Genomic DNA, 13,095 nt, shown 5'->3' with positions numbered 1-13,095 from the left:
GCAGACAGAGACATCACAGGTACAGGTAAGGCCCAGTCAAACAGAACTCTGTGTGGGTCACCTTTGGAACCTGAGCAGACAGAGACATCACAGGTACAGGTAAGACCCAGTCAAACAGAACTCTGTGTGGGTCACCTTTGGAACCTGAGCAGACAGAGACATCATAGGTACAGGTGAGACCCAGTCAAACAGAACTCTGTGTGGGTCACCTTTGGAACCTGAGCAGACAGAGACATCATAGGTACAGGTGAGACCCAGTCAAACAGAACTCTGTGTGGGTCACCTTTGGAACCTGAGCAGACAGACACATCATAGGTACAGGTAAGACCCAGTCAAACAGAACTCTGTGTGGGTCACCTTTGGAACCTGAGCAGACAGAGACATCATAGGTACAGGTAAGACCCAGTCAAACAGAACTCTGTGTGGGTCACCTTTGGAACCTGAGCAGACAGAGACATCATAGGTACAGGTAAGACCCAGTCAAACAGAACTCTGTGTGGGTCACCTTTGGAACCTGAGCAGACAGAGACATCATAGGTACAGGTGAGACCCAGTCAAACAGAACTCTGTGTGGGTCACCTTTGGAACCTGAGCAGACAGAGACATCATAGGTACAGGTGAGACCCAGTCAAACAGAACTCTGTGTGGGTCACCTTTGGAACCTGAGCAGACAGAGACATCATAGGTACAGGTAAGACCCAGTCAAACAGAACTCTGTGTGGGTCACCTTTGGAACCTGAGCAGACAGAGACATCATAGGTACAGGTAAGACCCAGTCAAACAGAACTCTGTGTGGGTCACCTTTGGAACCTGAGCAGACAGAGACATCATAGGTACAGGTAAGACCCAGTCAAACAGAACTCTGTGTGGGTCACCTTTGGAACCTGAGCAGACAGAGACATCACAGGTACAGGTAAGACCCAGTCAAACAGAACTCTGTGTGGGTCACCTTTGGAACCTGAGCAGACAGAGACATCATAGGTACAGGTAAGACCCAGTCAAACAGAACTCTGTGTGGGTCACCTTTGGAACCTGAGCAGACAGAGACATCATAGGTACAGGTAAGACCCAGTCAAACAGAACTCTGTGTGGGTCACCTTTGGAACCTGAGCAGACAGAGACATCATAGGTACAGGTAAGACCCAGTCAAACAGAACTCTGTGTGGGTCACCTTTGGAACCTGAGCAGACAGAGACATCATAGGTACAGGTAAGACCCAGTCAAACAGAACTCTGTGTGGGTCACCTTTGGAACCTGAGCAGACAGAGACATCATAGGTACAGGTACTGTAAGACCCAGTCAAACAGAACTCTGTGTGGGTCACCTTTGGAACCTGAGCAGACAGAGACATCATAGGTACAGGTAAGACCCAGTCAAACAGAACTCTGTGTGGGTCACCTTTGGAACCTGAGCAGACAGAGACATCATAGGTACAGGTAAGACCCAGTCAAACAGAACTCTGTGTGGGTCACCTTTGGAACCTGAGCAGACAGAGACATCATAGGTACAGGTAAGACCCAGTCAAACAGAACTCTGTGTGGGTCACCTTTGGAACCTGAGCAGACAGAGACATCATAGGTACAGGTAAGACCCAGTCAAACAGAACTCTGTGTGGGTCACCTTTGGAACCTGAGCAGACAGAGACATCATAGGTACAGGTAAGACCCAGTCAAACAGAACTCTGTGTGGGTCACCTTTGGAACCTGAGCAGACAGAGACATCATAGGTACAGGTAAGACCCAGTCAAACAGAACTCTGTGTGGGTCACCTTTGGAACCTGAGCAGACAGAGACATCATAGGTACAGGTAAGACCCAGTCAAACAGAACTCTGTGTGGGTCACCTTTGGAACCTGAGCAGACAGAGACATCATAGGTACAGGTGAGACCCAGTCAAACAGAACTCTGTGTGGGTCACCTTTGGAACCTGAGCAGACAGAGACATCACAGGTACAGGTAAGACCCAGTCAAACAGAACTCTGTGTGGGTCACCTTTGGAACCTGAGCAGACAGATACATCATAGGTACAGGTAAGACCCAGTCAAACAGAACTCTGTGTGGGTCACCTTTGGAACCTGAGCAGACAGAGACATCATAGGTACAGGTAAGACCCAGTCAAACAGAACTCTGTGTGGGTCACCTTTGGAACCTGAGCAGACAGAGACATCATAGGTACAGGTAAGACCCAGTCAAACAGAACTCTGTGTGGGTCACCTTTGGAACCTGAGCAGACAGAGACATCATAGGTACAGGTAAGACCCAGTCAAACAGAACTCTGTGTGGGTCACCTTTGGAACCTGAGCAGACAGAGACATCATAGGTACAGGTGAGACCCAGTCAAACAGAACTCTGTGTGGGTCACCTTTGGAACCTGAGCAGACAGAGACATCATAGGTACAGGTAAGACCCAGTCAAACAGAACTCTGTGTGGGTCACCTTTGGAACCTGAGCAGACAGAGACATCATAGGTACAGGTAAGACCCAGTCAAACAGAACTCTGTGTGGGTCACCTTTGGAACCTGAGCAGACAGAGACATCATAGGTACAGGTACTGTAAGACCCAGTCAAACACAAGGGGCCAGATTCATCAAGCAATTTCCGCTCATATTTTGAGCGTACCGTGATTTCCGACCATTTCTACGTCACGTGTGGGATTCATCTTTTCTTTGGTGCCGTGACTTTGGGCGTACAGTCGGCTCATTTTCACATCAGCTCCGAGGCTGACTTATCAAGGATAAAAGCTTGCGTATATGTATTTAGAATCGGCTAAGCCTAAGATTGACTTCCAAAGTTTACAGGAGTGGCCCGTTTTGTACATAATGCCACAAAACATGAAGCATCTGATTGCGGTGACACTGTGCGTGCATATTCCCACTAGGCTGAGGAAGAAATGCCACTTGACTTTTTTTTTAACGCTCCTATCCTAGTGGGGACCTGTGCCCAGAGGGGCACATATTCTAGTTGTTTTTGTTCTTCTTATAAAAGTGTCTTATGTGTATCATTATGTTTGTATGTCGTCTATGTAACTCTGATGTTCTCTTGTCTAAAATGTTCGAAATCTCTCAAAATAAATGTTAAAAAGAACAGTATGTTCAGTACTCACCCTTTGTTTTCTCAGTTCTTCCTTCAGGGGAGCCAGGCTGCATTTCTTCCCCAACATGCAACTGTACCACCTGCACAACAAACCACCTGTATTATTAGTGTTGGGGAGATGTTTTGCACTCCGTCCGTCGGTCCTTGTGTGTGTCCGTCCGTCGGTCTGTGTGTGTGTCCGTCCGTCCGTGTGTCCGTGTGTGTGTGTCTGTCTGTGGACAGCTAATCTCTGCCTTGATCGGAGCTACACTCTGCGCATACACTCCCTGGATGCCAGAGCTGAACCTCTGCCCCAAATGTTTGACCTTGGCCTATTATAGCGCCACCAGGAGGCCGCTTTTAGCAAAACACATTTTTTGACAGTACACCAAGGGGTGTCAATCTGAGGAGAACTAACTGACCAACCTTCAACATCAGTTTTTTCCCCCCCATCAATTTTGTTCATCTCATTTGCTTCCATTAGTGCATGCTGCCACTCTCAGAGTTAAATAAGCACTGAGGATTGTACAGGGTAGATTGTTGATTTTTAATATATAAGGACATATCTATAGCAGCAGCCAACAGGACAGAATGACATTATGTGAGATGTTTAGCATACTGACACGATAACAACAACCGTAAGGGCACCAAAAGGTTACTAGGTTAGTCGACTCAGAACAGACAGTCACTTAGACAATTTACCCAGAGGGCTAAAGGAAGGGTGGGCAGTGGTACACACACACACACACACACACACACACACACACACACACACACACACACACACAGCACCCCTCAAATGACTAAATTAAATATTGAACAACTCTAATATCATCTAAGATGTTCCCTGCATTTCCTTGCAGATGGGGGGGGGGGGGGGCTTGTGCATGTTAACACACATGTCTGCCCCTCTTCCAACAACGACCGTCCAAATGATCTCCGATATATCAACGAAGCAACAAAATCAATGTGTGCCAATTTTTAAGGTTTAAAGAAATAGCCAATCGGCATGCTCAAAAGTGCAACGGTCTTAGATTTGGTTGAATAAAATAAATTTCAGTTAATCGTTTATTTTTTATCTATCAATTTGTTTATTGACAGAGTAGCTAACAGATTTTGCACTTTTCTTTGTCTTCAAAACATAAGTATTCGGTGGTCTGAGGACCAAAATCAGGACCGGAACCAGAACTCTGGCATGGGTCGCACTCTACTCTTTCAGCTGTCCTTCCATGCCTTATTATTAGAATCTTCTTACTGAAGATGGTAATTATAATATCAATGGCAGTGAACGCTTTGGGAGGGCAAGCTGAATAGGAGTCATCACTCTACTCATCACTGTAATTTTAAGAGAGAGAGAGAGACAGAGAGAGAGAGAGAGGGTGTTATATTTGGTACCCAGCCTTGTTTCTGTCTGGCAATAATTACAGTTGAGTTAGGAAAGACTGGATGCGATGGGTGGGGCGGTGGTGGGTGTCTCAAAAGTCCAATCAGAAGGGCTGGCTGGGTTTCCACAGACACCTGGTGACTGTAGTGTCCCAGCATGCTTTGGGGGAAGGGGATGACAGCTGGCTGCTCCGTAGACCCAGCATGGTGGAGGGGGAGGAGACTGGTGCGGAGGCGGAAAAGAATAACCCATTCTGACCGGGCACCCATTTTGGTGTCAGCATCATGTCATGCTTTAGCTATTTAAAAATAGCAGATCTACAAGCTCATATCGCGCCACCGAGTGGCGCGATACGAGCTTGTAGGTCTGCTATTTTTGAAAAATCGAAGAGCGACTGACATTTTTAGAATCTGATCTCAGGTCAGAATGGGTTCATCAGACCAGTGTGTGTCCGGCGGAAACCTGGTATGAATCTGATCTCAGGTCAGAATGGGATAAATACAAATAACGAGGACGTTCCCCAGCGGCTGACTCTCATCTCCTCTCTCACAAGAGCACACAGGTGTTAAACACAGAGCTCTGAGATACACTGAAACAGAAACACACACACATGCGCGCGTTTGGATCCAAGTACTATATTTCATACACATTCATACATTGCGCACAGTGCATACAGCATGCACACACTGGTTTGCAAAACCATGACAGACCCCAGTTCTCAAATGATTTTGACTCAGGGACCACCATTCTGACTAAGATCAACCTGGGGACCACCACTATTGTGGTGGCACAGTCCTAAAATAGCACTACTGTCCCGTGTCCCGCAAATCATATTTTTATGAATGTCTTGATGAGGTCTGATGAGGATGATTTTCAGTTCAGCAGAATTATTTTCTTCGCTGCAAACCATTCCAAGTATCAAAGCCTTTTGTTCTTCATCTGTATATCTAAAGGCTAAAGGTATTCTCTGAACATCCAAATAAAGCCATTTGAGGGTCAATTATTATATTGATTTGTACACTCTAGAAAACCATTCAGGTGTGGCGTGTCTAAATCAGCTTTAAGAACCCACCTCCTCCCCTCCCTGAAACCATGTCTCAAGCCACTGCACTACTGACAGCGCTGGTAATGGGACCAGAGGCCCCCCCATCCTCTACACATCACTGGTAATGGGACCAGAGCCCCCCATCCTCTAATCATCACTGGTAATGGGACCAGAGGCCCCCCCATCCTCTACACATCACTGGTAATGGGACCAGAGGCCCCCCCCATCCTCTAAACATCACTGGTAATGGGACCAGAGGCCCCCCATCCTCTACACATCACTGGTAATGGGACCAGAGGCCCCCCCATCCTCTACACATCACTGGTAATGGGACCAGAGGCCGCCCCATCCTCTAAACATCACTGGTAATGGGATCAGAGGCCCCCCATCCTCTAGTACACATCACTGGTAATGGGACCAGAGCCCCCCCATCCTCTACACATCACTGGTAATAGGACCAGAGGCCCCCCATCCTCTAAACATCACTGGTAATGGGACCAGAGCCCCCCCATCCTCTACACATCACTGGTAATAGGACCAGAGGCCCCCCATCCTCTACACATCACTGGTAATGGGACCAGAGGCCCCCCCATCCTCTAAACATCACTGGTAATGGGACCAGAGGCCCCCCCATCCTCTAAACATCACTGGTAATGGGACCAGAGGCCCCCCCATCCTCTACACATCACTGGTAATGGGACCAGAGGCCCCCCCATCCTCTAAACATCACTGGTAATGGGACCAGAGGCCCCCCCATCCTCTACACATCACTGGTAATGGGACCAGAGGCCCCCCCATCCTCTAAACATCACTGGTAATGGGACCAGAGGCCCCCCATCCTCTACACATCACTGGTAATGGGACCAGAGGCCCCCCCATCCTCTAAACATCACTGGTAATGGGATCAGAGGCCCCCCCATCCTCTACACATCACTGGTAATGGGACCAGAGGCCCCCCCATCCTCTAAACATCACTGGTAATGGGACCAGAGGCCCCCCATCCTCTAAACATCACTGGTAATGGGACCAGAGGCCCCCCCCCATCCTCTACACATCACTGGTAATGGGACCAGAGCCCCCCATCCTCTAAACATCACTGGTAATGGGACCAGAGGCCCCCCATCCTCTACACATCACTGGTAATGGGACCAGAGGCCCCCCCATCCTCTAAACATCACTGGTAATGGGACCAGAGGCCCCCCATCCTCTACACATCACTGGTAATGGGACCAGAGGCCCCCCATCCTCTAGTACACATCACTGGTAATGGGACCAGAGGCCCCCCATCCTCTACACATCACTGGTAATGGGACCAGAGGCCCCCCCCATCCTCTACACATCACTGGTAATGGGACCAGAGGCCCCCCATCCTCTAAACATCACTGGTAATGGGATCAGAGGCCCCCCCATCCTCTAAACATCACTGGTAATGGGACCAGAGGCCCCCCCATCCTCTAAACATCACTGGTAATGGGACCAGAGGCCCCCCCCATCCTCTACACATCACTGGTAATGGGATCAGAGGCCCCCCCATCCTCTAGTACACATCACTGGTAATGGGACCAGAGGCCCCCCCCATCCTCTACACATCACTGGTAATGGGACCAGAGGCCCCCCATCCTCTAAACATCACTGGTAATGGGACCAGAGGCCCCCCCATCCTCTACACATCACTGGTAATGGGACCAGAGCCCCCCCATCCTCTACACATCACTGGTAATGGGACCAGAGGCCCCCCATCCTCTAAACATCACTGGTAATGGGACCAGAGGCCCCCCCATCCTCTAAACATCACTGGTAATGGGACCAGAGGCCCCCCATCCTCTACACATCACTGGTAATGGGACCAGAGGCCCCCCCATCCTCTACACATCACTGGTAATGGGACCAGAGGCCCCCCATCCTCTAAACATCACTGGTAATGGGACCAGAGCCCCCCCATCCTCTACACATCACTGGTAATGGGACCAGAGCCCCCCCATCCTCTACACATCACTGGTAATGGGACCAGAGGCCCCCCATCCTCTACACATCACTGGTAATGGGACCAGAGGCCCCCCCATCCTCTACACATCACTGGTAATGGGACCAGAGGCCCCCCATCCTCTAAACATCACTGGTAATGGGACCAGAGCCCCCCCATCCTCTAGTACACATCACTGGTAATGGGACCAGAGCCCCCCCATCCTCTAAACATCACTGGTAATGGGACCAGAGGCCCCCCATCCTCTACACATCACTGGTAATGGGACCAGAGGCCCCCCCCATCCTCTACACATCACTGGTAATGGGACCAGAGCCCCCCCATCCTCTAAACATCACTGGTAATAGGACCAGAGGCCCCCCCATCCTCTAAACATCACTGGTAATGGGACCAGAGGCCCCCCCATCCTCTACACATCACTGGTAATGGGATCAGAGGCCCCCCCATCCTCTAAACATCACTGGTAATAGGACCAGAGGCCCCCCCATCCTCTAAACATCACTGGTAATGGGACCAGAGGCCCCCCATCCTCTACACATCACTGGTAATGGGACCAGAGGCCCCCCCATCCTCTAAACATCACTGGTAATGGGACCAGAGGCCCCCCCTCCTCTACACATCACTGGTAATGGGACCAGAGGCCCCCCCATCCTCTAAACATCACTGGTAATGGGACCAGAGGCCCCCCCATCCTCTAAACATCACTGGTAATAGGACCAGAGGCCCCCCATCCTCTACACATCACTGGTAATGGGACCAGAGGCCCCCCCATCCTCTAAACATCACTGGTAATGGGACCAGAGGCCCCCCCATCCTCTACACATCACTGGTAATGGGACCAGAGGCCCCCCCATCCTCTAAACATCACTGGTAATGGGACCAGAGGCCTCCCCATCCTCTAAACATCACTGGTAATGGGACCAGAGGCCCCCCATCCTCTACACATCACTGGTAATGGGACCAGAGGCTCCCCCATCCTCTACACATCACTGGTAATGGGACCAGAGGCCCCCCCATCCTCTACACATCACTGGTAATGGGACCAGAGGCCCCCCCATCCTCTACACATCACTGGTAATGGGACCAGAGGCCCCCCCATCCTCTAAACATCACTGGTAATGGGACCAGAGGCCCCCCCATCCTCTAAACATCACTGGTAATGGGACCAGAGGCCCCCCATCCTCTACACATCACTTTTGAGAATGATGTCATATGGCAGCCAAGCCGATGGGACTTTAATGTTTGTTTAGGGCAGCAATAACAAACATTGGCGATGTGAGACGTCATGTGGCCAATATAAACACAGTGAGCGCCCCCTCACTTCACACAAGTGTGAGTTTAAGGAGGGACTTATATTGAACAGATATGTTTATTTTATTTTATTTCATTTGATTAATTTTCATTTATTTTTCTGAGCATATTAAACCATGCATGACTTTATGCCCTATGTTGTTTTCCATCTTGGCCTATTAACCCATTCTGACCGGGCACCCATTTTGGTGTCAGCATCATGTTATGCTTTAGCTATTGAAAAATAGCAGATCTACAAGCTCATATCGTGCCACCGAGTGGCGCGATACGAGCTTGTAGGTCTGCTATTTTTGAATAATCGACAAGAACGACTGACATTTTTATAGAATCTGATCTCGGGTCAGAATGGGTTAATCAGACCAGTGTGTGTCCAGTGGAAACCTCGTATGAATCTGATCTCAGGTCAGAATGTGTTAAAAACTACATGACCAGAACAGGGAGCTCAGGGTTAATGTGACTCAACAGTGTTCCTCACTCACCGCAGGCGTCTCTTCAGCTGCAGACTGTCATGGATGATCCTCTTGACAAACTCCAGCTCCCCTCCCTCTGCCATGATCTCCGTCACCCCGCCTGTGTTGACGGAACTGGGTGGAGGGCGGCGCGAGTTCCTGGAGTTAACACCCTGTGGGAACACAACACAACACACACACACCAACCTGAAAACCATTTTTAGAACCGTACAGCTCCTTCAGCTGGCTTGATCGGATAGGAGAATGTTACTCCAATCAACTAGACTGTTTAGTACTTTATTGTCTCCACCAGGCCGAAGGCATGGGGGGAGAGTATGTTTTGCACTCCGTCCGTCCGTGTGTCTGTGTGTCCGTCCGTCCGTCCGTGTGTGTGTGTGTCCGTGAGCAGCTAATCTCGGCCACCGTTAACCCGGTCTATGCCAAATTTTGCACACACACTCCCTGGATGCCAACGATGAACCTCTGCCCCAAACTTTCCAGAACGGCCTGTTATAGCGCCACCAGGAGGCCGCTTTGTGCAAAACAAGTTTTTGCACAGTACACCTACAGATTTTGTCCACACATCGCGCAAATTGGTACACAGTCTCTCTAGAGCCATTCAACGAAACCGGTCTTTCAGATTTCTCAGACTCCATCCTGATTGGTTAAGATTGGCTTCCAAAGTTCACAGGAGTGCTCAGTTTCAAACAAAATGCTGCAAATCATGAACACATCGCGTGATTTCCGTGAAATTGTGCACCCACATTCCCACTAGGCCGAGGACGAAATGCCACATGAACAATTTCAACTCAGCCTCAAGGTGGCGCTATAACTGGCCGAAAAGTGTTTTTACCTCTAACTGCACGGATCTGTGGATAACTTTGTATGCCAACTCCTGGTGGAGACCTGTGCCCAGAAGGGCACTTTTTCTAGTTACCACTACCAGTAAGACGCCCTGAGGGCGAGAAGCACATCCGCCTGGGTGACGGCAGACTGCTGGGCGAGCGCTGGCACTTTGGCATGGGAGGTCAGATCAACATTATGGAATGAATTCTGTACTGAGCAATATATGGAGCGTGTCTTGAGTGTACAGGGTTTGATGAGGTCAGGTCAACATTATGGAATGTCAGAACCGGTCAGCTCCATATATGGAGATCTAAGGGTGGCAGCGGGGGCAGTGTCTTGAGTGTACAGGGTTTGATGAGGTCTGGCCATATATGAAGCGTGTCTTGAGTCTACAGGATTTCATATGATCAACATATGGAATGTCAGAACAGATCAGCTCCATAAATGGAGATCTAAGGGTTTGAGGTCAGATGAAGAGTTGCTGGCCGGCTCCATACATGCATATCTAGGTGATGATCCAGTCTTCTCCATGTATGGCTATCCAGGGTTAGATGAGGTCAGTGTTGTGTGTGGAGAATGTCTGAAGAGTGCAAACTGACTGTGAAAAGTGGACTGAGTAATGCATGTGCAGACTATTAAATGATTTAAAGGATTTTAGATTTGTGTTTTAGTTTATTAGATTTGGAGATACGGTAGTCAATTGACATTTTAGATTAGACGTTTTATATTGTAATCAGCAAAATAATTCAAGTGATCAAGTAAAGTGATTTGAATTGTTTTAGATGTCAATTTATTTTTATTTCTGATAAAGGTTTATAAGGTTTTTAGTAGTGTATCATGTATATTTCCTCTTTGTTGTTTTTGATGATGAGGGCTGCTGTAAAATGCCTTAATCCCCCCCTCAGGGATGAATAAAGCAACCTTACCTATCTATAAACAGAATGGCCTGGTGTTTTGGGTTGGTCTTGCAGCTAGAGCTGTGAAAAAAGCTTTGTTTAGCCTCCACCAAGGAGGAGCCTAACCTGACGCTGCCAGATCCAAGAAGCTTGCTACACAAATTTGTTTCACAGCTTATTGGGATCTGGGATCGCGGAAGCAAATTCGATGACGGGGCTGTTCCTTTTTTTCAAGATACTTGGTAGATGATTGGATGGGACCGTCTGTCTATCACCGTGTGGGCGTGCAAACACAACCAATCATATTGACGTGTCTATATAGCTTCACATCCGGTTTCGCACATATCCCGCCCTTAGCTCACGCTGATTGGTCCGGTACGGAACGGATTTTTGTCAGCTCAACTCCCTGAGAGATCCCAGATGAAGGCTGTGTTGGGGAACATGGTTACCCAATACCGCCCTCATCTGGCAGCGTCAGGTTAGGAGGAGCCACCCACCGGTGAAAACTAATAGTGTTCAGATGAAGATGGTGAAATGAGTCAGCGTTGGGCTGTAGTGTGTAGTAGTGTGTACCTTAGCCTCCAGCTGGTTGGCAAAGAATGGAGGGTTGCACATGCAGAAGTCATAGACGATGGCCGTCTCCTCCTTCAAGGCGTCCATGAGCAAGGTCTTGTGGGGAACCTTGACAACTGCAAGGGAAAATAATTACATTTTAACCCATTCTGACCTGAGATCAGATTCACACGAGGTTTCCACTGGACACACACTGGTCTGATTAACCCTGAGATCAAATTCTAAAAATGTCAGTCGTTTTTTTTGATTTTTCAAAAATAGCAGACCTACAAGCTCGTATCGCGCCACTCGGTGGCGCGATATGAGCTTGTAGATCTGCTATTTTTCAATAGCTAAAGCATAACATGATGCCAACACCAAAATGGGTGCCCGGTCAGAATGGGTTAAGAGATAAACCTTTGTTCATTTGCACCATGTGATCATTAATATATTTTTTACAGGCAGTTTTTTTGTAAATATCAGATCTACAAGCTTGCAATGTGCACATACTGTTTAGATATGTTGTGAACTTGTAGATCTGCGTTTTTTGGCTTTTTTTTGGCTAAAGTGCTTAACAATAGCTTTATGAATACTGTAATTCTTACTGAAGTAAAGTATAGATGGAAAGCTCCTAAAAGTTTGGTCAATTTGTGATATTGATTGTACATCAGTGGGAAAACATTTTGATTACATGTCTGAGAAAAATAAATCCTGTACTTTTTCAAACAGAGTAGAGCTTGGCTGTGGGCACAGTCAGATTTTATGTTTACTAAAAGTGACACTAGAGGACATGCATCAGGGTCACCAAAATCAACCGGGTTCATCCTGCAATCTGTACTAGATTCTTATGATGTCTTATGTGCACAATGGACACTTTGGTCTGAGTGTGGCACTAGAAGAAATCATGCTTCAGTCAAAGTGCTTCATGGCAATGGACATTAGCCCATTGTGAGCACCAATGTCCAGATGCTAGTGTGTTCATGTGGTTAAATAGCCCCCACTGCAGTCTAGGTGGGTAAATCCCACCACTGCACAGGGTTCTCCAACACAGGCATACCTTTGATGAGCTCAGAGAGCTTGTTCTGCTCAACGTTTTTCTTGGCATAGTCGAAGCAGATGTCATCTACCTCTGTGGCCAGGAAATACCAGCCATTCATAGTGGCTCCCAGCAGGGGGTAGATACACGACGCCCCGGTGCCTAGAGGTGGGGTGAGGGGGATATAATCATATTATGTGGATGGTCCATGTGGGAGAGCACTCTTCATGTGATCATTACAGTCATCCTCAACCTAGTTCATTGAAAGACACCCAGTTTGATATTGTTGCTGACAGTTGTTTTTTTTGAGGGGCGCTAGCCCCTCATATGTCCAGCTTTGAGGGTTTGTGTATAAGCACAAACATTAAATGTATTTCTTTTACATCTCTGGGACTCCAGTCTACACTGTAAAATCCTCAGTGTTTATTACATTTGTACGCTCTTAGGGGTCTGTCTGTAACTATAGTATGAGAGTGTAAAAATGGAACCAAATCTATAGGCTCTCAGTCAGAGTTAGAGACC

At 48.1% G+C, this 13,095-nt stretch overlaps 1 protein-coding gene across 1 annotated transcript in view; it reads right to left on the bottom strand.

Annotated features, from left to right (window-relative positions):
- mettl16 (methyltransferase 16, N6-methyladenosine) overlaps window positions 1-13,095 on the bottom strand; it is a 48,308-nt gene that overhangs the window by 16,562 nt on the left and 18,651 nt on the right. The window contains exons 4-7 of the mRNA XM_083773689.1: window positions 12,595-12,735; window positions 11,559-11,674; window positions 9,274-9,416; window positions 3,102-3,171 (exon numbers count right to left, since the gene is read on the bottom strand). Coding sequence (XP_083629815.1) covers window positions 3,102-3,171; window positions 9,274-9,416; window positions 11,559-11,674; window positions 12,595-12,735 — 470 coding nt within the window. The remainder of the gene's footprint in view (window positions 1-3,101; window positions 3,172-9,273; window positions 9,417-11,558; window positions 11,675-12,594; window positions 12,736-13,095) is intronic.

Source organism: Protomyctophum parallelum (genome assembly GCF_964188405.1).
Source record: "Protomyctophum parallelum genome assembly, chromosome: 9".
Classification (NCBI taxonomy): domain Eukaryota; kingdom Metazoa; phylum Chordata; class Actinopteri; order Myctophiformes; family Myctophidae; genus Protomyctophum; species Protomyctophum parallelum.
The sequence above is the reverse complement of the archived record's forward strand: the minus strand, read 5'-3'. Positions and strand labels throughout refer to the sequence as shown.